Source organism: Zea mays, chromosome 6, assembly GCF_902167145.1.
Source record: "Zea mays cultivar B73 chromosome 6, Zm-B73-REFERENCE-NAM-5.0, whole genome shotgun sequence".
Taxonomy (NCBI): domain Eukaryota; kingdom Viridiplantae; phylum Streptophyta; class Magnoliopsida; order Poales; family Poaceae; genus Zea; species Zea mays.
Window position 1 is genome coordinate 51,961,244 of NC_050101.1, and position 23,707 is coordinate 51,984,950.

At 45.0% G+C, this 23,707-nt stretch overlaps 2 protein-coding genes across 3 annotated transcripts; both read right to left on the reverse strand.

The window, feature by feature from the left end:
• Positions 1 to 12,226: 12,226 nt before the first annotated feature.
• LOC103629298 (uncharacterized) lies at positions 12,227 to 19,669 on the reverse strand. 2 transcript variants are annotated; one of them, XM_008650462.4, is made up of 14 exons: positions 18,271 to 19,669; positions 17,371 to 17,646; positions 16,330 to 16,526; positions 16,103 to 16,244; positions 15,690 to 15,959; positions 15,549 to 15,621; positions 15,224 to 15,272; positions 14,482 to 14,746; positions 14,291 to 14,346; positions 14,108 to 14,176; positions 13,867 to 13,978; positions 12,967 to 13,056; positions 12,630 to 12,800; positions 12,227 to 12,527 (listed from the first exon to the last, which is right to left on the reverse strand). In XM_008650462.4, exons 1-14 carry the CDS (start codon positions 19,207 to 19,209, stop codon positions 12,432 to 12,434), a joined length of 2,805 nt encoding a protein of 934 aa, XP_008648684.2. In that variant the 5' UTR covers positions 19,210 to 19,669; the 3' UTR covers positions 12,227 to 12,431. The 2 variants fall into 2 exon arrangements, 1 of the variants encoding a protein (XP_008648684.2); XR_004850148.1 differs by having other exon boundaries at positions 12,257 to 12,527; positions 12,630 to 12,872.
• Positions 19,617 to 22,557, reverse strand: LOC100382909 (uncharacterized). The gene is made up of 4 exons (NM_001175597.1): positions 21,805 to 22,557; positions 21,563 to 21,723; positions 20,734 to 20,978; positions 19,617 to 20,598 (listed from the first exon to the last, which is right to left on the reverse strand). Exons 1-4 carry the CDS (start codon positions 22,347 to 22,349, stop codon positions 19,846 to 19,848), a joined length of 1,704 nt encoding a protein of 567 aa, NP_001169068.1. The 5' UTR covers positions 22,350 to 22,557; the 3' UTR covers positions 19,617 to 19,845.
• Positions 22,558 to 23,707: the final 1,150 nt, after the last annotated feature.

The window sequence follows — 23,707 nt, forward strand, 5'->3', positions numbered from 1 at the left end:
TTCCCACAAAGAACAAAGAAATCACACCATTCGAGAAATGGGAAAAGACGCAATTAAATATCTCCTATTTGCGCACCTAGGGTTGTTTGGCTAAAGTGAATGTGTCAATTAACAAGAAGAGCAAATTAAGACCGAAAACTGTTGATTGTATTTTCATTGGGTATGCTTTCCACAACATTGGATATAGGTTTTTAATTATAAACTCTAGAGTACCGGACATGTTGGTTGGTACAGTTATGGAATCCAGAGATGCTACATTTTTTATGACGAATTTCCTATGAAAATTATACATGATGTGTCTAATAATGAACCAACGATATCCCATGAGCATTTTATTCCGGTAAAACACACTGAGGAATCTCATATACAAAATCCTGTGGAAGATGACAATGTAACAACTCGAAAGAGTAAGAGACAAGTCCTTTGGTGATGATTACATTATATATCTTGTGGATGACACACCAAGTACCATTGAAGAGGCATATTCCTCTCCTGATGCTGACTTTTAGAAGGAAGCAATAAGGAGATGGATTCTATTATGTGTAATGCAACTTAGGAGGTCGTTGAGTGTCCTTATAGGTGTAAGCGTATTGGAAGTAAATGGATGTTCAAGAAAAAGCTTAGGCTTGATGGTACTATTGAAAGGTACAAGGCGAGGCTTGTAATTAAAGGCTATTCACGGAAGGAAGGTGAGGATTTCTTTGATGCGTACTCACATGTGGCTCGATTGACCACAATTCGTGTGCTACTTTCATTGGCTTCCTTTGTAATACCCACTTTGTAAAAAAAATAAAGGGAGAGATTATATTCCTTTATATGTATGTGTGTTATCCCTATTTATCATTTCATGTGGACACCTCACCCATACAAATAAATAATTAACAAAAGACCCTAAAAAAAATTATGCATCATGCAGGGTTTTACTTGATTGTGCATTTGTACTTAATAAAATAAATGTGTCATTAATAGCATATCAATTGGTCCATGGAATTTAAACCCTAACTTAAAAATAAAACCCTGAAAATAGAGAAAAGAAAGGGAAAGAACATTGGATTTATAGAAAATATATATAAAAATAGGTATCTTCAAGGTCAGTACCTTAATAGCACAATATAAACTGAGGACAAATTTGCCACAAGAACGGAGTTTAAATTTGAAATGAGTTTGAATTTGAAAAGGAGAAAAAAAGGGAAACAAAAAGAAAAGAAAAAGGAAACTTACCTGGGCCGGCTCACCCCTTTTCGGCCCACCAGGAAATCCCTACGCCAGCCCAACGCAGTCCGCAGCGATCGCGCCCTTGCCGCACAACTCCTACACGGACCCTCGCCTGGTGTCATTGTCATGTGGGACCGGCGAGTCAGGTTCTTCCTCTCCACACATCAATGGATCTCGGCAGCTTCTATCAACCCGCGTGGATCGCAACAAACTCAAGCAAAATCACCTAGATCTTCGCTGAGGGCTAACCGAGCACCCATCGGACTATGATCAATTCCGCGTATAAATATGCAACCCCTAAAAGTCTCCTCGTCCAACTATCAAGCAAGTCGCGCCACCAAAATAGCAGGGAGAGAAAGCTAGCCGCCGCGGCTATTCTAGCCGGAGTCGCGATTGGCTTCCATGGTGTAGGCGCGGAATTCTGTTGGGCTCGGCGTTGGCGTATGGCGCACTCCGTGGGGGCTGGGATGCCTGGGCCATCGGCAATTTCACGCCGGAACCCGTGGTGACCGAGCGGGCGAATTGACGACCTCACCATCGCCGGTGGTGCTCGACGCCAAATTGGGGCCTCGGGTGCGGACAGAAGGCTTCGCCCGCGCCCCTGGTCCGTTCCGGTGGCGATTACGGGGCCGGAGGATGACCGGAGCGCGCCCAGTTCGTCACCGCCACCGCGCGTTTGCGACTCGCCGTGGACCGACCGAAGCAGCTCCGTACTTAGGGTAAGGACCCGATCTCCTGGCTCGCGTTCATCTTAATTTCATTCCGCGCCCAGCGTATTAGAGTTTGGCGCGCTGGAGCTTGGGATTGACCTCCTCCGGCGAGGCCTCCGCCGTGCACTGGGCGCCGTCTCCGCCGTGTGTGCGTCGGGTTGGGGGAGAAAGTCGCGCGCCCCGCATCGGCCGTTGGATGGTGAGGGAACGGCTAGGATTAGGCCGAGCCATACCGAGTCAGGGTGGGGATGTGAGCCGTAGATCCATAATCTGATGGGTGCGAGTCGGTCTCGGTTATTTAGAATTCGGACCGTCAGATCCGGATCCAAGCGTCGTCGTAGCGTACCGGTTCGTTGAGTGGACAATCTAATCCGAGCCACAAGATCTAGATCCTACGGACGATAATTGAGAATACCCCTTCGCGCTGGCACTTTTGTTAAAGAGCCCTTTTGTTTATAGTAAATAGAACCCGCCGTCCGCGCCTGGGTCTGTCTGTGTCTTGGGACCTTTTGCTCCGAGCCCCCTGTGCTTTCAAGGAAATGAGGCCCAGTCCAGTGCTAATTTAAACTGAATAAATGAATTGGAAAATGGATTTTTATTATATAAATAAGTGCTAAAACTTGTAAAATGCATAGAAATTTCATTTTTAGTCCAAATTACTCCATTCCAATTTCTAAAATTTTGTAATTTTATTGTCTATCACTTAGAGTCTCTGTTTTATCATGAAAACAGTTAGAAAATCAATTTCCTATTTAATCCCATTTCAAGCACATAACACCCTTGGAAATTCATAACTCCTCCGTTTTAACTCCGAATTGATCCGTTCAAGTTGCGTTAGTCTCGTAGCAACGCGTAGATCATTATTATGTAGTATGTTCTTATGTTTGGTGTGATTTTAATTTTGCCTATACCATGTCTGTTTGTATTGCTACGACTAGCAGTGAGGTTACGAGGATCTGAAGATCATCTTGGTACCTGGAATCTCAAGTGCCAGGCAAGTTGTGCCCTTGATCACTTCTTTTACCCACTCATGTTCTGATTAATCATAATGATCTGCATAGGTTAATTTTGATGGGACCCAATAGGTCACCCTAGTTTGTTCGTCCTGAATACCTTGTTTACCCCTGAATCACTTGGGTAGTTCTGCTACTGCTTTATATGGTTTTGGGTTAATATTTCATTACATCTATGTTCCAATTATGTTGTTATTCTATTTATGTTCATGACGAGATCATTAAATGTTAATTGGAACATAGAGCTTAACTTGAGAACCACGTGCCACCACAAGGGTTTAATGGGACGCCCTTGGCTGACTAATTAGGAAAGCTAGTGGAGGACTACCTTACCCGAAAGGGGCAAGGGCAGTAGGGGAGTGGTCAGTGTAGGGAGGCCCTCGGGAGGATTTTGCTGTGATGGCGGTCCTGCAAGGGATTCCTGGGAAGGCCCTCGGGAGGATTTTGCTGTGATGGCGGTCCTGCAAGGGATTCCTGGGGAGGCCCTCGGGAGGATTTTGCTGTGATGGCGGTCCTGCAAGGGATTCCTGCATTGGAGCTTCCTATAAACTGTAGCGGGTTTTCTGAAGCTAGTGGAACTTTGTAAAGGCCTCGTAGTGTTACCCTGCCTCGCCTCCTCGGTAGAGGTGTATGGGAAGTCGCGATCCCTTGGCAGGTGGGTAACATGACTTGTGGGTAAAGGGTACCACCTCTGCAGAGTGTAAAACTGGTATACTAGCCGAGCTCACGGTCATGAGCAGCTCAGGACTCTCTGATGATTAAATTATGGAACTAAATTCAATTTGTCATATGCATTGCATCGCGGGTGAAGTTGTTATTTTTGTTCTACTACTTAATTGGGTTGGTATTTACTTATACTTAGTAACTGCTAATAAAATTTTGACCAACTTTAAAAGCAATGCTCAGCTCTAACCATCTTTTTTGGTAAGCCTTACACTTCACGTGAGCTCCCACCTTTGGCGAGTTCATGCACATTATTCCCCACAACTTGTTGAGCGATGAACGTATGTGAGCTCACTCTTGCTGTCTCACATACACCACAGGTCAAGACCAGGTACTGCAGGATGATGCTCATGGAGGATGCTGCGTGAGTGGTCTAGGTCGTCGTCTCCCAGTCAACTTTGGGTTGCTGGACCGTTGTCTCCTTATAATGTAATTATTTATTTTGTATAGAACTCCTGTTATATATAAAGATGTGACATTCGATCCTGTGCCACTTTACATCATATGTGTGAGACTTGGTCCCAGCATACCTGGTGTTTATGTTAGCGCCCGAGTTTTGGACCCCTAAAAATCCGGGTGTTACAGAAGTGGTATCAGAGGAATGTTGACTGTAGGACGAAGCCTAGATAGAACTGGACAACCAATACTTACTTACCCTTGCTACTCTGATTCTTTTCTAAACTTTTCTTAATCTTTTCTCATCTATTTCCGCTTTACTCTGATTATTCTTACCTTTTCATTCTAAAGACAAATGTGGATTTCACACTTTGAAATCCTGTGCCTAAAGTGACTTTAGGAATAGGAGACCTACTCTTAGGAACAAAAACAAAACTATTTTTATAGGTATTTGTATGCTTGAATGTTTGTTCTTATGATACTTGTTTGATTTGGATCTTTGATTGAGTGTGATTAGTTGTGGAGTAATGTCCATGATCACATCTGCATATACATATAGAAAAAAAATGGTTATAAAAATATCTAAATGAACTAGGTTATCCCTCATCAAAGAATCTAGCCTAGCAAAATCCATCTTATCTTGAAAAAGTATATCCTACACTCATAGATCCATCTTATCCTAAAAAAAAATATATTCTCATCTTATCTTAAAAAGATTTATCTTATCCTAATAGATCTATCTGACCTCAAAAGATTCTACCTTATCCTTATGGATTCATCTTACCCCAATAAGCATATTTATCCCACGCTAGTGTAACAACCATGATCTAGCCTAAAATAAATAAGATCTTATCTAGTCAAACTAGTCACACCAATCTAACCTAGATCTGATCTAATCTAAAGTGACTTATCAAACATGTTAGATAATACTGATGAAATAGATTAGACTCTACTCCTATAGAACGGGTCTTAACTTAGTTCACCATGTACTAAATAAAGAATGACAGATCGACTTGGCCATATGCAACTACCTTAACCATCCAATAGTTGCATAACCCCACAATTTTAACCTAGCAAGAGATTCTAACCTACCTACACCATACAATCCATCCTACTCACATATGTCCTAGCCATATGTCCTTAACTCGGATGACAACTCCAAGAAATAAAGGCCAAAGAAGACCAACCACATCAAAGAAGGATAAGCATCAACCCAAGACTTCAAAGATCAAGTTGAATCGCCAGCGGAATCAAGATCCACAGTTCAGGATGAAGTCTTTCCTTACTATACTCTTCCTTGCCACAACCTATACTTGCCATAAGCGTACCTCATTTGACATAATAGATGGCTATACACACACACATATATATATATATATATATATCTATCTATATTTTCCAAATCATCTACTAGCAAGTATAAAAAAAAAACTTGAAACAAAACTTTTGATTCCTAAACCAAACTGGTTGCATCCCTTTTCTACAAATCTCGAGGACGAGATTATTTTTAAGGGGGGTAGGATTTGTAATACCCACTTTGTAAAAAAAATAAAGGGAGAGATTATATTCCTTTATATGTATGTGTGTTATCCCTATTTATCATTTCATGTGGACACCTCACCCATACAAATAAATAATTAACAAAAGACCCTAAAAAAAATTATGCATCATGCAGGGTTTTACTTGATTGTGCATTTGTACTTAATAAAATAAATGTGTCATTAATAGCATATCAATTGGTCCATGGAATTTAAACCCTAACTTAAAAATAAAACCCTGAAAATAGAGAAAAGAAAGGGAAAGAACATTGGATTTATAGAAAATATATATAAAAATAGGTATCTTCAAGGTCAGTACCTTAATAGCACAATATAAACTGAGGACAAATTTGCCACAAGAACGGAGTTTAAATTTGAAATGAGTTTGAATTTGAAAAGGAGAAAAAAAGGGAAACAAAAAGAAAAGAAAAAGGAAACTTACCTGGGCCGGCTCACCCCTTTTCGGCCCACCAGGAAATCCCTACGCCAGCCCAACGCAGTCCGCAGCGATCGCGCCCTTGCCGCACAACTCCTACACGGACCCTCGCCTGGTGTCATTGTCATGTGGGACCGGCGAGTCAGGTTCTTCCTCTCCACACATCAATGGATCTCGACAGCTTCTATCAACCCGCGTGGATCGCAACAAACTCAAGCAAAATCACCTAGATCTTCGCTGAGGGCTAACCGAGCACCCATCGGACTATGATCAATTCCGCGTATAAATATGCAACCCCTAAAAGTCTCCTCGTCCAACTATCAAGCAAGTCGCGCCACCAAAATAGCAGGGAGAGAAAGCTAGCCGCCGCGGCTATTCTAGCCGGAGTCGCGATTGGCTTCCATGGTGTAGGCGCGGAATTCTGTTGGGCTCGGCGTTGGCGTATGGCGCACTCCGTGGGGGCTGGGATGCCTGGGCCATCGGCAATTTCACGCCGGAACCCGTGGTGACCGAGCGGGCGAATTGACGACCTCACCATCGCCGGTGGTGCTCGACGCCAAATTGGGGCCTCGGGTGCGGACAGAAGGCTTCGCCCGCGCCCCTGGTCCGTTCCGGTGGCGATTACGGGGCCGGAGGATGACCGGAGCGCGCCCAGTTCGTCACCGCCACCGCGCGTTTGCGACTCGCCGTGGACCGACCGAAGCAGCTCTGTACTTAGGGTAAGGACCCGATCTCCTGGCTCGCGTTCATCTTAATTTCATTCCGCGCCCAGCGTATTAGAGTTTGGCGCGCTGGAGCTTGGGATTGACCTCCTCCGGCGAGGCCTCCGCCGTGCACTGGGCGCCGTCTCCGCCGTGTGTGCGTCGGGTTGGGGGAGAAAGTCGCGCGCCCCGCATCGGCCGTTGGATGGTGAGGGAACGGCTAGGATTAGGCCGAGCCATACCGAGTCAGGGTGGGGATGTGAGCCGTAGATCCATAATCTAATGGGTGCGAGTCGATCTCGGTTATTTAGAATTCGGACCGTCAGATCCGGATCCAAGCGTCGTCGTAGCGTACCGGTTCGTTGAGTGGACAATCTAATCCGAGCCACAAGATCTAGATCCTACGGACGATAATTGAGAATACCCCTTCGCGCTGGCACTTTTGTTAAAGAGCCCTTTTGTTTATAGTAAATAGAACCCGCCGTCCGCGCCTGGGTCTGTCTGTGTCTTGGGACCTTTTGCTCCGAGCCCCCTGTGCTTTCAAGGAAATGAGGCCCAGTCCAGTGCTAATTTAAACTGAATAAATGAATTGGAAAATGGATTTTTATTATATAAATAAGTGCTAAAACTTGTAAAATGCATAGAAATTTCATTTTTAGTCCAAATTACTCCATTCCAATTTCTAAAATTTTGTAATTTTATTGTCTATCACTTAGAGTCTCTGTTTTATCATGAAAACAGTTAGAAAATCAATTTCCTATTTAATCCCATTTCAAGCACATAACACCCTTGGAAATTCATAACTCCTCCGTTTTAACTCCGAATTGATCCGTTCAAGTTGCGTTAGTCTCGTAGCAACGCGTAGATCATTATTATGTAGTATGTTCTTATGTTTGGTGTGATTTTAATTTTGCCTATACCATGTCTGTTTGTATTGCTACGACTAGCAGTGAGGTTACGAGGATCTGAAGATCATCTTGGTACCTGGAATCTCAAGTGCCAGGCAAGTTGTGCCCTTGATCACTTCTTTTACCCACTCATGTTCTGATTAATCATAATGATCTGCATAGGTTAATTTTGATGGGACCCAATAGGTCACCCTAGTTTGTTCGTCCTGAATACCTTGTTTACCCCTGAATCACTTGGGTAGTTCTGCTACTGCTTTATATGGTTTTGGGTTAATATTTCATTACATCTATGTTCCAATTATGTTGTTATTCTATTTATGTTCATGACGAGATCATTAAATGTTAATTGGAACATAGAGCTTAACTTGAGAACCACGTGCCACCACAAGGGTTTAATGGGACGCCCTTGGCTGACTAATTAGGAAAGCTAGTGGAGGACTACCTTACCCGAAAGGGGCAAGGGCAGTAGGGGAGTGGTCAGTGTAGGGAGGCCCTCGGGAGGATTTTGCTGTGATGGCGGTCCTGCAAGGGATTCCTGGGAAGGCCCTCGGGAGGATTTTGCTGTGATGGCGGTCCTGCAAGGGATTCCTGGGGAGGCCCTCGGGAGGATTTTGCTGTGATGGCGGTCCTGCAAGGGATTCCTGCATTGGAGCTTCCTATAAACTGTAGCGGGTTTTCTGAAGCTAGTGGAACTTTGTAAAGGCCTCGTAGTGTTACCCTGCCTCGCCTCCTCGGTAGAGGTGTATGGGAAGTCGCGATCCCTTGGCAGGTGGGTAACATGACTTGTGGGTAAAGGGTACCACCTCTGCAGAGTGTAAAACTGGTATACTAGCCGAGCTCACGGTCATGAGCAGCTCAGGACTCTCTGATGATTAAATTATGGAACTAAATTCAATTTGTCATATGCATTGCATCGCGGGTGAAGTTGTTATTTTTGTTCTACTACTTAATTGGGTTGGTATTTACTTATACTTAGTAACTGCTAATAAAATTTTGACCAACTTTAAAAGCAATGCTCAGCTCTAACCATCTTTTTTGGTAAGCCTTACACTTCACGTGAGCTCCCACCTTTGGCGAGTTCATGCACATTATTCCCCACAACTTGTTGAGCGATGAACGTATGTGAGCTCACTCTTGCTGTCTCACATACACCACAGGTCAAGACCAGGTACTGCAGGATGATGCTCATGGAGGATGCTGCGTGAGTGGTCTAGGTCGTCGTCTCCCAGTCAACTTTGGGTTGCTGGACCGTTGTCTCCTTATAATGTAATTATTTATTTTGTATAGAACTCCTGTTATATATAAAGATGTGACATTCGATCCTGTGCCACTTTACATCATATGTGTGAGACTTGGTCCCAGCATACCTGGTGTTTATGTTAGCGCCCGAGTTTTGGACCCCTAAAAATCCGGGTGTTACATCCTTTCATGGTCTTCTCGTCCATCAAATGGATGTTAAGATAGCATTCCTAAATGGAGAACTAGATGAGGAAATTTACATGGAGCAGTCAGCTTGGTTTGTAGCAAATGGTCAAAAAGGCATGGTGTGTCAATTATTGAAATCTTTATATGGCCTAAAACAAGCACCTAAGCAATGGCATGAAAAGTTTGATAAAACTTTGACATATGTCATCTTTGTTGTGAATGAAGCACACAAATGTGTATACTATCGGTATGGTGGGGGTGAGGGAGTAATTTTATGCCTATATGTTGATGACATTCTAATTTTAGGGACAAGTCTTGATGTCATTAAAGAAACAAAAGACTTTATGCCTAATAATTTTGAAATGAAAGGTTTGGGAGAAGTTGATGTTATTCTTAACATTAAGCTACTGAGAGAAGCCATTGGTGGGATCACACTTGTGCAATCCCATTATGTGGAAAAGGTTTTGAGTCGCTTTGGTTTTAGAGAATGTGAACCTACTCCAACGTATTATGATCCTAGTAAGCTATTGAAGAAAAATCAAAGAATAGCAACGGATCAATTGAGATATTCCCAAATAATTTGTTCACTCATGTATTTAGCTAGCGCTACGAGGTCTGGCATCTCATTTGCTTTGAGCAAACTTAGTCGATTTGTTTCAAATCTGGGAGATGATCGCTAGCGTGCTCTTGAGAGAGTTTTGCGCTATCTAAAAGGTACTATGAGTTTAGGCATCCACTATACCGGGTACCCAACAACACTGGAGGGTTATTGTGATGCAAGCTGGATATCTGATGCTGATGAGATATATGCCATAGGTGGATATGTTTTTTCACTTGGAGGTGGTGTCGTTTCATAGAAGTCTTGCAAGCATGCCATCTTAACAAGGTCTACTATGGAAGTAGAACTCATAGCATTAAATACCGCTTCAGTTGAGGCTGAGTGGCTTTGTGAACTCCTTATGGATTTATCGATGGTTGAAAATCATGTGCCGACTATTTCCATGAACTGTGATAATCAAACTTCGATAATTAAGATAAACAGTTCTAAGGATAATATGAAGTCGACAAGGCATATAAAGAGGCGTTTGAAATCTGTCAGGAAATTGAGAAACTCTGGAGTAATAGCGTTGGATTATGTCCATACGTCTAAACATCTGGCAGATCAATTTACTAAGGGGCTATCACATAGTGTGATAGATAGTGCATCAAGTGAGATGGGCCTGAGACCCACCTAAAGTTTATCATAGTGGTAACTTGTTCTATGTGATTGGAGATCCCATGAATTAGAATGGTGAAACAAGCTAGTGGTAGACTGAGAGGAAAGACCCTTAATAAGGCTCATTTCAAATGCATATCTTTCCTTACTGTAAGGTAGGTTAGTGTTTACACCTTAATATGTTCTAAGTGGCTTTGTGAAGCAAAGATGTTGTCCTATGGAACATCTTTAGAGGAACATACCTATATGGGTTAACTGCTAGTCACTATTTATGAGATCTGGGTGGTCTCTAGATACCCATGAAAGGCTATGGAGTTTGACTTATATGCTCCAACCAAAGGGGATGCGTTCGACAATATAGTACTGGTAAAGAGTTTAGATGAAACTCATTCCACGCAAAACTGTCAATTCAAGGCCTAGTCTATTGTGCAATTGTGGTTAAGTGTAGTCTATGTTGTAGGTGGATATTCAACTTAATAGTCTCCATCGAAACACCAGTATATCAAACGTTTGAGATGATGAGAGCATTTTCGTGTGACTTAGCATTTGATGGGGATTGTTGGATAAATGTGGGCTTGGCCCAATTAATATGCTAATGGCCCACTTTAAATGCTATGGTATACAAATAAATTAGCACCGTATTGGAAGTTCAAGGGACAAATCAATCAACTTAAATAGGTGGACCGTTGGTGCATCTATTGAGAAGTTGAAAAAGGATGAAGGACTACCTCGCGTGCGCCGCCGTCGTTGGCTGGGTCGTGGCTCATGGTAGATCAGACCTTGGTCCGAATATTCCTTTCAAGTGGTTGCGCATTTTGCCTCGAGTGATGATCGTTTGTTTCCTTTCTTCTGGTTAGTAACGGATGTCAGTTATTGTCGTCGATTTCTAGTTCTAATGTGCGACTGTTTCTATCTGTTATCCTTCTCCCTCCTACTTACTGCCTATAAGAATGGAGAGGGAGGACTCTTCCAAGTACGTGTGATATCTCTCAAGCGAATCACAAACAACACATCCCCATCCCATCTTCTGTGAGCACGGAGAGAGTGAGAGAGCAAGCCTCTGAAATCGTCGTCCGGAGAGATACACTTGCATGGGTGTGTGGACGATCAGATTTTTGGGGAGCGTTTTCGTGACTGCTCACTTGATCTGTTCGACCCGGCGCTGTTGTTCGTTCCGCTGCTTCGTCTACATCATGTTCTTCGTCGTCTTCCCGACGACGCGTGCTGCTATTCTTCAGGCGACCGTTCGAGAGACTGCGTGGCGTACATCTTCCTGCATCAACTTTGTACGGTTACATCAAACAAACACACGAGATGTCTCGTATGAATGGAGCTACTGATACCTTGAGCATCGATCCCTCTGCAGGGTACACTCTATTATTCGTATTTGTGTATGTTTTATTGTTGTTTACTGCTTATATGAGTAGTTATATACACATACATATACATGTCATCACATATATCACACTGTTTTTCTAAATTAAATTAAAACTGAAAATACCTAAATTTCTAACAAGAAATCTAACTCGACTAACAGAATGGCTAAGGCCGTTTAGAAACTTGCTAAGATAGCCTTGTTCGTTTGTGCCGGATTGATGGGTCAGAATGATTTCTAACCGGATTGTTTCTCTAATTTATATAAATTTTGATTAGCTAGAACAATTTCGGGTACAATCCGACATAAACAAACAAGGCATAAGTCGGTTTAAATTTGAGCTGCACACCACAAACCAGTGTCAGTGTCGAGGTTGGCGTCGTAGATAGTAGCCTCCACACCATTTATGACATAATACTTCGGTGCCATGACTTGTATCGTCCACACCACATAATACTACTTCAGTGCCATGACTTACAGCACCGAGCCGTATAACCTTGACGCATACGGTAATAGTCCCACTACAGGTGTGAATATAAAATTTTGACAAAAAAACTAAAGTACAAAAAAAAACGGAAGAACAGACTAGACATCCTCCGGTATGCTGTATGCTTGTATTTGTATATATTCATTCATTGGCCTCAAAAAGAATATACAACACCCTGTTCAAGTTTCCAGAGAGCCCATCCAGACAAAAAAACTTGGTGCCCATTTCAGAGCAGCCACAGCCAAATGCTGGCCTCAAGATCACCACTCTTCATTCCTTCCTCGCTATCTATCTACTTACAAGCCAGCTCTGTTTGAATATAACATCTTTCCTCATGCTACGACCATGCCCTGATGAAGATTCACCTTGCTGGGATCGATAGCACTGCAAAACCAAGTTGTTATTGCACACACAAAAACCTGAAACCTCCATGCAAACAATCTACTGCTACAGTAGCAAACTCAGAAACACCTCAAATAGGCATACCCTGTAGCAAACAACCGAGTCATTTGGGTACATAGCAAATAGCTTGGTGCCGAGGCGAGCTCGACAGGAGTCGCAGATACTCTCATCGGTTAGCTGCACATGCCTCGATCTCTCCTCCAGTCTTGTCAACCGCACGTCCAGGTTTGTCGCACGTGATAGATTATGGACTATCTAAAACATGCAAAGGATCATATAGGAGCAAAGAAATTCAACTGGTAAGACAGCATCTCTCATAAGCTTAACCTGAAACAAACTCAGTTAGGTCTAGGCAATGATCCACAATGCCGTTCAACTGTTCAATACCAAAATAAAACTTCACCCAAAAAAATATGTTCACCTGTCCTTGACGATGATGGTGCACTCGGGCCCTCAGTGTCCGTAAAATTGTGTCTGATGCCAGCTGGAGAGGCATATCAGGAGATAATTTCTGGCACAACATTATGGTTTAGATTCTTTTTTCCAGAAACTAGTGTATGGCACAACATAAAGGCAAAAATGCACATTGCAGCACAGCAGCTGTTACAGGATGTACCAATTGTGCATTAAAGATGCAATGAGTACCTTGTACTTAGGAATCAACAATGCAGTAACTTTTTTGAGATTCCTCACATACCATAGGATCATGTGCAACAGTAATACAATAATTGTTGGACATCAGTTTTGCATATTTGTTCTTTTCCAATACCAGAGTACTAAGAGATTATAGGTTATCTTATTACCTTTATTTATTCTATAATCACCTCCTAGATGGCAAGTTTGCTTCGTAGAAAACTATACAGCCCATGTCTGCAGGATAGTGATCATCTATACTGGAATGTTATCGGCAAGACTTCAGCAGCAAAACAGGTCAATAAAATTGTTCAGATATTGGCCAAATCCTATTGTGAAGAGGGAACAATTGTGTGCATGACCTGTTTTATTTTAATTGCCAGCAAGACTTCACCAAAACAGGTCAAAATTGTTCAGATATTGGCCATATCCTATTGTGAAGCGGGAACAATTGTGTACATGGCCCGTTTTTTTTTAATTGCACACTTTTCAACAGAACAATAACACAACGCCACATTTCCAGAGGTAACAATTACCTACTCAGTCCTCACATGACTGATATGTCATCCTAGAATAGTGAAGGCCAGAACACTGAACACCAACATGGCAACATCTTGCAAACTAGCATGCAAGCTATAAGATTCTCAAAAGAATCTGCGGGTATTCAAGCAACAATAAAGTAATATACCTCCAATACTTGTATGGGGTCCAACGATTCACCATGATTATGAAGAAGTCGTACAGCTGCTGTAAACATAGGCTCCTTCCCGTTTTGAGGGTCCAAATACAAGCCCAAAAGCCTGAGTTTGGAAAAGAAAAAAAGGACAACATGAACTATGGACCAGGCATTATTCCATATTGTTCAAAAGGAAAAGAAAAAACGAAGTTTATTAATTTAGAAATAATAATGTGGTAAAAAAAGAACATACTGAATATAAGCATCATCTCGACCAATCTCTGCGCAATACTGCTCAGCAGCTTCACTATCCTCCAGCTTCCTTCACCACATAACAAGCAGCAGACATTCAATAGAGCAACTAACAGGCTACAACAAGACAATATGTAAGAAAAGAAGCACATAGTAAAGCAAACCCAAGAGCACAGAATCTTACAATGCTAGTATCTGAAGTACAATATTCTCTTGGCCCATCTTCCTATACAATATTGCCTGACAAGGGAAAGTCTTGAGTATCAGTACTATTAATAATGATAGCATGATAAGGCAAGCATGAGAGTTTAATGGAAAGATTTTTTAACCAGGCAAACATGGAACTGCAAAGAAGACGACAAATCGTAACATCACCTTTTCCAGCCATAGCTCTGATTCTGCTATCACATCGAGCACATCTTCTGGGTCATACAGGTCTGAAGCTTGCAGAAACAATTGCAAGCTTTCTCTTACTGAATAAACAAACTGTGCATCAGAATCAATTTCACTATCATCTTTCCCTCTATATTTAGACTCCATATCAACTGCTTCAATTGCAGATTTGGCCAGTGAAAGAGCATATGATGTGTGATAGTGAGGATCATCGCAGCCCTGACCCTCAATCAACCACTGCAAATATCTGTAGAACTTGGCCGGTTCAGAATTTTAAGGATATATAAGAAAAGAATTACCACATAGCATTCTCTGCTGGTGAATGGCAAATGAAGGTGGCCAAAGAGACGAAAGTGACAGGAGAAGACATAGACAAACAGTTTTCAAGAACATGTAAAGGAATGACATTATTTGCATAATGATTCTATCACCTCATTGAAAACATGGAGCAAAATCAGTCCTATAAAACACTTGGCCACTAAAAGTTGAGTATAATAATGTTGCATACTTAGTTAGAGCTACTTGCTAAAGCTTGCAAAAACATATACAAACAAGGTACCATACAAATATGTCTATGGAGCAATCCTACAACTTTTGTCACTCATATTTTCTTCACATAAAAAAATTGGAGTATAATATTAAACTAAAATATTATATTTGAATTGTGGAATTAAGAGATCTGAATTTTTTGAAAAGTTCATGGACAATCATGAATCATCCATACCTTTGATGAATCACAACCTTTTCTGCATCAACAGAAGCAACAACCTTTTCTGCAAAATAGCATTATTCAAATAAATGCTAATGAAAAAAAAAACTTTATTATAAGAATAGCCTTTTAAGTTACCTAGTCTCTAGTCACCAAAAAAAACATTCCTAAATGTCACACTGTTAGCTATAAGCATGATAATTTATTCTAGAAAAGTCTACCCCTCTGTTCCTATCATCATTCTCTCACATGCATGCTCAGAAACTGGAAAATGTGTCTGGCCATTATTATTTAGTAAAAGCACACTGATCTATTGGTTTATCCGCGACATAACAATTACCTGGTGAGAGTTGATTTTCCCTCGTCTCAGATGTTAAAACTGCAATCGCTAGATCTTGATCAATGTCTGCCACCTGCAAATAAAATTCAGTAATAAAACACTTGTTATAAGATAAACAAGTTCATAGCCTGAAATGCATACCCATCCAAGATGTTCCAGAACAAGGTCCTCATCAGATAATGCTTTGAGGATCTTGGCTGCTTCTACAGCGGCAATTTCCTCGCCAGACCTTTTAGTAACCAAAGTTCCACAAGAATCATTCTCAGACAGATCCTTCCACAAACCTGCACTATAATTCCTTGCCAGTACACGCCATATAGAAAGGGCTTTGGAGCACATTCCTTTGCTGCCATACAAGAAAGCAAGTGTCCGCAAATGTCCAGAGTCATCCAAAAGGGATTCCAGTTCATCCTGCACCACGCATCAAGCAGCTTTCTTTAGTGTTCATTCAAATGTGATGAAAACATTAGGATGAGACCATTGTGCTCTGTCAATTCAATACTTCAATATACAAAAGCACATTGGATGCAGATGTCTAAAGGACATGTACATACCACAATACAGCTATTCTGAGATGATGCGAGCTTCTCCATGTCATCAACAAGATGAAGTGCTCTATAAAGATACATCAGAAGAGTATCAACTCCTTCCATCTCTGGAGAAGGTAGATTCTTCATCCGCGATGCACAAAGGTACCTTGATTCATTCAGCATTAAGATATTGTGATTAGACATTGTTTCCCAGCGACTCACAATGAATATAACTAATGCATATACCATACCTGATAATATTTCTGATCGCTAGTTCCAAAAGATCAGCTCTACTTGGTGGGTTTGAAAGGAAATCTTCATCCACAACTGTATCCACACCTGCCTTTTTCAGAAACAATGCCTGTTGAACTGTTACCAGTCCATCATCAATAACTTCTTCAAGGGGCTTAGGGGGAGGGTGCAAACCCCAATACCGCTTTCTTGGCACCTAATGAATATCATTGTTAATGGCTACCATTCGAAACATGTAGCTAAGCATAGAAGGTCATAGGCATCAATAAAGATTATTTGGTTTCTCCCTAGCTTATAATCAGTATGTACGGACATATGGTACAATAATCAGACTTAACTGCCAATAGAACCCCCCCCCCTCAAAAGAACTGAAAACTCGTCATAAACTAAAAGAATGAGTTGAGGAATCATAAATACTCAAACTCAGTAAGGCTCAAAAAGTTCTTATCTATGACTGTTGTGCTAAAATGCGAAAGGGCCTCTAGCCTAGTGGTTAAGGCTTCCGAGTAGCACCTCCAAGTCTCGGGTTCGATTCCCCTCGGGGGTGAATTTTCGGGCTTGGTTAAAAAAATCCCTTCATTGTGTCCGATCCGCTCTCGGGTTATGATGTCATGTGCGCCACCCTCCGGTTGGGCCGTTGCAGAGTGGACGAAGACACCGGCCCGTTAGTGATGGGGTGCCAGGGTTCGGGGTTTTCTTGGCCGGGACCAACCGACCAATGTTTCAGTCTCTTCTTAATATAATACCGGGAGGGCGGTCATTTTCTCCCCGGCCGAGTTTTTTTTTACTGTTGTGCTAAAATAGGGTCAAGCTGGCTCGTCTAGAAATTTAATAGTTGATTCAGATTTATTGGATTGTTTTAAGAGCTCAATATCATTAAGAGTGAATTTTCAGCATGCAAAGAAATAGGTTAAGACAACTTGATAAGATAGGTACTTGTGGGACACAACTTGTGATGTATACAATTTTATTTAGAAATGGAACTAAATCAGTTTATCTCAAATATAGTATCCCAACTACTAAGTGGCAATGAAGCATACCAGATCTGACCAACGGTTAGGATCCCGCATAATGAATGGAAATACTTCTGATGGCTGCATAGTCTCCGATAGCAAGAAATGATTCACAGCATCCTCGAAACGCAAGTCGAAAAACAATAAAAAACCAAGTTGAGCATGGACAAAGGAGATCATATCCTTTGAGATTTCACCGTCCGACTCAAACTCTTCTAGCAAAGAAATAGCTTCCTTGTAGTTCTTTCTTCGTAAAGATGCCTTAATCTGCTCCAATGCAGATACTTTACGGTAGCAAAAGACCTGGATAAACGAATTCATTCCTATATCAGATTATCAGTGTAACATGACTATAATCTGCGTAAATTAGAGTCAGACTAAACATTCTCTGTTTCCACTACCGTGATGCCTTTCCTTTACATTTTAGAATCTTAGATAATACACACCGTACAAATTATACAAGTGTAAAAGCCAGCCTTATTTATGCAACTTATAACTAGTATATATACAAACATTATGATTTTGCAAGGTAACCTGCCGTCCTTGTAAAAGTAAAGTAAAGGGCAACCACAGTTGTATACACCCTTTAGCTATCAAGTCATGCCAAATTCATCTAGGCTGTCTTTCCTGATCATATAGTCCTTTGTGCTTGGGAGACTACATCTACCACCCTCTCCAAATTATAGGTCACTTTGGCTTTTCTGGATACATAGCATTTGCTATGCACCTAGATATATGATATGTCTAGATACATAATAAAAGTAATGTATTTAGAACAGCTAAAACGTCCTATAAATTGGAAGAGGGAGTACTTAGGAAGCAATGTAAAATCATTTCCTTTCATCAGTTATGGCAGCACATAACACTAAAAGAAAATGGAAACAGAAGTTGGAATGAATAACTCACGAGTTGAGGTACCTACGTTACCTTATAAGTTGTAGCGATCACAACTAGCTCCGTGTCTATCCCATCATCATCCCCAGCCACAATCAGAACGCCTTGACCAGTCCTGGCAACCGGAATGGTCTGTAGGTGTGCAGCGTTCCTCCTCCTGTACACATCGACCTTGGAGTCCCCAGCAACAATCACATAGGGGAATACCTCAGCTATGTAGTCGGGCGTGGTGCTGAACACCAAGCTGCTTCCAACGGGCTGGCCAAATCTATCGACCACAACACCGACATTGTCGACCAGGAGCATCACCTCGTCACCTCCAGAGAGCGGCTTCACCCTTGGGTGACCGGCGGATTCTGGGAGCGAGAATATATCCACACCCTGACCATTGGTGCTCGAGTAGAGGGAGTACCCAGTGGCAGTGGCAACGAAGACAGAATCGTCGACCCAAGCGAGCGCCTTGACCCCCTCGACTGAGGCGATCTCGCGCGTCTGTACATCCAGCTCGTCGGCGTCGTGCAGCGTGAAGTCGACACGGAGCAGCTTCTTCCCGACGGAGATGGCGACGGAGCATGATGATGGGTCCGCGAGGACGACGCGGCGGGCGGCGACGGCGGTGACGCTGCGCAGGGAGCCGAGGCGGCGGACGGGGCGCGAGAGGAGCGGGTCGGCGAGGAGGAGGAGGCCGTCAGCGAGGACGAGGAGGCGGGCGACGGAGGGGAGCGGGACGATAGCAGAGACGGGTAGGGTGGCGCCGATGGGGAGGAGGCGGAGGAACTCAGGAGTGGAGGGATCCTGCAGGGAGAAGAGGAGCAGCTTGCCGCCGCCGGTGCCGAGATAGAGCAGGTGGGCGGAGACGGCGGCGGAGCGGACGGTGAGCGGGGAGGAGACAGGGAGGCCGGCGAGTGCGGCGGGGTCAAGCGTAGCGAGGTGCTCCAGGGCCGCGCGGGAGGCCGGCGGCTGGGATCCCATGGCCGGTGGTGGAGTGGGGTTAGGGTTCGGGGCAGGGTGGCGCCATCGCCGCTAGTCTCTGCAGACCTCTGTCAGTGTCAACCACTAGGGACTTGGGGGGCGAGGGGGACGCTGCCGGCCGGCGACTAACTTCGCACTGCTTGCTGGTTTGCTTCGAGGTGGAGGAAGACGACTTCAGGACTTCAGAAACTGACTGCGATACAAACCAACAGCATAACCTGCTGTTGCAGATCAAAAGCACGTAAAAAAAAAAGTTATTCGTCTATTGCCCAGATCCCAAACCAAATAAAAGATCATGTCATCACACAAAATTCTGACCGACATCCACTATCAGAATTTTAGAAGCAGGGCCCCAATGGAGTTGGAGTAGCAGGCTACTCCATTGACAAGAAGACTGTAGCAGCATTCAGGAAAGGACGGCAAACCCCATTACCAGTAACAGTAAACTTTACAATAGACGGGTGTCCAGCATACATTATCCAGATATATTTATATAGAGAGAGGCTTCGGCTTAACATACCATAACATCGTTCTCATCTACTGCTAATACTAGGAACCATACTAGTCCAAATAGCTTGATATGAAATATTCTACAAAAAGGGTAGCTACAGATTTTGCCAAGACAGCTCCAGCGGCTTAAGGCATCATCCCCATGGGTGCAGCCATCCAGCTCGCCGTTGTCGCGCCGACCCAATTGTTGCTGCTCACCTCCCCAGCCTCCTTGCAGATATGATCGAGCATAGCTAGGAACTCCTTCACTCCAGCAAAGATTCTGAACATGTGAGCTTCATCGTTGACTGACTCCCCAATAAACCACTCCGCCATCTCCTTCACTGATGACAAGCAGATGCTCTCCTGGGACTGGAGCTTCAGGATCTCCTCCTCGGCGTGCCTTAGAAATGTGCTCATGCTATTGTGGAAACGCCGAGCGCTATCAACAGATGTAACCATGCTGTTCAGCCTCACCACGTCGTGGACCTTCCCAAGCCCCATTCCAAGCTCTGACACGCTTTGGCTCAGCCTTTTTATGTCAATGGAGGCGGCTTTCTTGGTGTTGCTCAGCTGGGCTGCAAGTTTGGCAACAACCTCAAGGCCATGCTTCCTGCACTCGGCATCACACTGCAGAGTGTTTGTGCTCATCTTGCATGCACCTGAACCATGCTGCATCACATCATATCCTTCAGGTTTCACAATTTCCTGGACAATGAACTGCATGAGAGCAGCCTTCCCATCAGCTCCTTTCACATCAGCTATCTTCAGAACAGTGTTTGGCTCCAAGCCTTTTGAACTTGGAGACCCCGAATTGGTGCTCATGAAATTGCCGAAATTCACAACAGCCTCAAGGACTTTGTGGAACAGCCTGCTGCTTCTCATCTCCTGGCAAGCCCCCTAGATGAATAAACAACATGGATGAAACATTCAGATATGAATACATGATAGTCAAAAGAAGGTAGATATCATTTCAGCAGAAGCAATCTCTGCCCAGTATAACTATGTTGTATTCCATAAAGAACATGGCATTACCTCAAGAGTAGCATACGACATTCTCAGCCGATTGATCTCCAAATAGAAGCTGGCAATGTAAAGCATGGCATCTACTCTCTTGAACACAAATGGAACATCCAGCATTGCCTTCAAAAAAACATCAACTGGGCAAAGTCTGTTCAGGGAGTCATCCTTGAAATATTTGATCTTGAGCTCTTCTTCATTGCTGAGCACCATCTGAGTGAGCATCTGCAAGGCTTCCACTCCCAAACCATGTACATTACCTGTACCCAGCATACAGAAATATGCTACAGTTAGTAGCTAGAAAGCATATAACCACATAAAGGCATAGCATGAAGGATTGAAGAAATTAGTAATTGATCAACTTCAGGAACCAAAACAGATTTGCTACGACATGCAAAACAAAGAGTGGAGTGGTGCACCTTGAAAGGACAGGTTTGTCACCGCATGAAGAAGTTGAACACATGGACAACAAAACGCTCCAATGGTACCCTAAATGTGATCTCTTTCTAGGAAATAAACAATGCACCTAAAATGAAAGTGGGCTGTGTAACTCTGTTTTTTTTTTCAAAACGTATGACAGTAGGAGGGCCATGCCGTGTGGCCCATTGGTAAGGCCCCAACGTTCATCAGAGACAATCATTCACGTAACTCATAATCAACATGGCGCCATGTGATGATGCTACAAACATGGCCAATCGGCAATGGCACAAGCAATTTGAAGGTCCTCCCACAAGTAATAAACACTAGAATACTTTCGTCCAAGAGAGATTGCAACTTTGTCAGCATATTCAGAGAAAACTCAAACTGGGTTGCCTTATACGAGCAAAGATCAAACCATATGTACCTTCCAAGAGTGCATCCTTCAGTTGCTCCTTGGAAACTCCCAATGCTCCTACAATCATCCCGATGCCATGACACCTGAGGGCACCAAGCAAACACACCTCCCTTGGTGCCGCAACTGCTGCCGAATTGTTGAGGTATAGCTGGATCACCTCGTCCTTCATGCTATAGCACATAGGGCAGAGGCAACCTCAGAAATCGAATCGGTCCGGATGAAGAAGAGGGAACGCGAAGAGTTGGTCTTACTGCAAAGAGCCGGGCTTGAGCTTGTCCGAGTGCAAAGGCCGCGACTTGCGCAGGTCCATCATCTGATCAGAGTCACCATCATCTGATGAAGCCACAGCTGGTCGCGGCGGCAGCGGCACGAAGGGGTTCCACCCGTGCGCCGCCACTGGCTCCGCAGCACCCTTGGGCGGCGACGGCCTCCGTTTAGGCGGCGAGGGATTGGGGGCTCGGCCACGCGGCTGGGGGATGGTCGGCGGGCGGAAATGGACGGGGCTAGAGCCGAGCGTGGGCGAGGATGCCGACGGCGAGGAGGGAGAGAGCGAGGACGACGAGGCATCGGCAGCGGCGGCGGGAGGCACGGTGCTGGGGTCGGAAGCGGAGCTGCGGGATAAGAACTCGCCGGACGGCGGGCCGACGCGCGGAAGCGGAGGCAGAGGGCGGAGCTCCGGCGAGCCAGGGCGTAGACTGGAACTTGTCCCGGGGTGCTGCGGCCCCGGCGGCGGCGGGGTGGCGAGGGTTCCGAGGTAGAGGAACTCAGTGCTGGGGTTAGTGGAGGAGGTGGGCATTGGTGGCGGCTTGAGGCTGCGGCCCTCCTCGTCCCCGTCGTCGTTGTCGTCGTCTTGGTGGTGGTTACTTGCGGAGCGGCGCTGGGCAGCGGAGGGGGAGGATGCCGCGGCGCCACCACGGTGGCGGAGGCGGCGGACGAGGTGGATGGAGAGGAGCGCTGAGAGGAGGATGAGGCAGAGGGAGAGCAAGGAGAGCAGCAGCGTCTGGAGCACGGGGAAGCGGCGGGAGCCGGAGGCGCGCGGGGTCGGGGCGACGAGGGTGGAGATGTTGGCCGGGAACGTCGGGAGGCTGCCGTCGCCGGAGGAGGAGGGCTGGGTCTCGGTGGCCGGGATTGGCGGCGGCGGCGAGTTGGCTGTTGGGAAGAAGGGGTTGTTGGTGAAGGGGTATGGATCCCCGGTGGAGGGGGTGGCGGAGGAGGACGGGTACTTGGGCGTCGGCGGAGTGGCGACCGGCGGCGCTGGCGTGGGGGTGGGCGGTGGCGTCGGAGGCGACGCCTGTGCCGGCGGCACGGCGACGGGAGTGGGTGTAGGGTGGCGCGGAGGAGGGGTCAGGCTGGGTGGCGGCCGCGGCGTCAGTGTGGTGCGAGGAGACGCGGTGTGGTGGTGGCGATGGGGAGGATGCGGTGCCGCCGGCGGCGGAGGCGGAAACAGAGGCGGCGACGGCAGGGTGGCATTTGTTTGGGTGGTGGAAATGGTAGCAGCCGGGAGCAGTAGCAGCAAAGAGAAGAGGAGGGGGAGGAAGGCGGGAGGCGGCGGCAGAAGCATTGCGCGCCGCGATCCGGCGGCCTCCACCGGCGGCACGGGTGGAGACTGGAGAGAGGAAGGGGGGGTTTTGGTTTGGGGCTTTGGGAAGAAATGGTTCGGGGGTTTGGCTGTGTCTGTGTGGGTGCAGCGTGCACACGGGAGAGAGAGAAAGACGATGCCGCTCCACGCACAGACGCAGCCACGCCTGCTGCACTGTCCTGTACTGGATGGATGGTGGCGGACTGGCGGTGGGGAGTGGTGGAGCGGCGCAGAGGCTGCGTGCCAGCCCGTGCCCTGCACTGTCTTTTGGGGCTTTGCCTCGGTAATCGCGGAAGAGAGAGATGGCCTCAGATGAGAGAGGGAGGAAGAGGACATACAGGCAGGCACCGCCGTCCCGTCCACTAGTGCTGCAGCCTGTACTGGGCTGCCCCCTCCCCCGCCCTTTTCGAAATCCGGTGCCTTTTTACTTGCTCACAGTCACACCCTTTTCCCGGGTTTTATTACATAATTAAAAATCCGCTTTTCCGTTTCTTTCTCGGTGCCTGCTTTTTTAAGGACTACGACTATATTTTTATCATTTTTTTCTAAATCGTTAGCCGTTTAAATTTTATCTC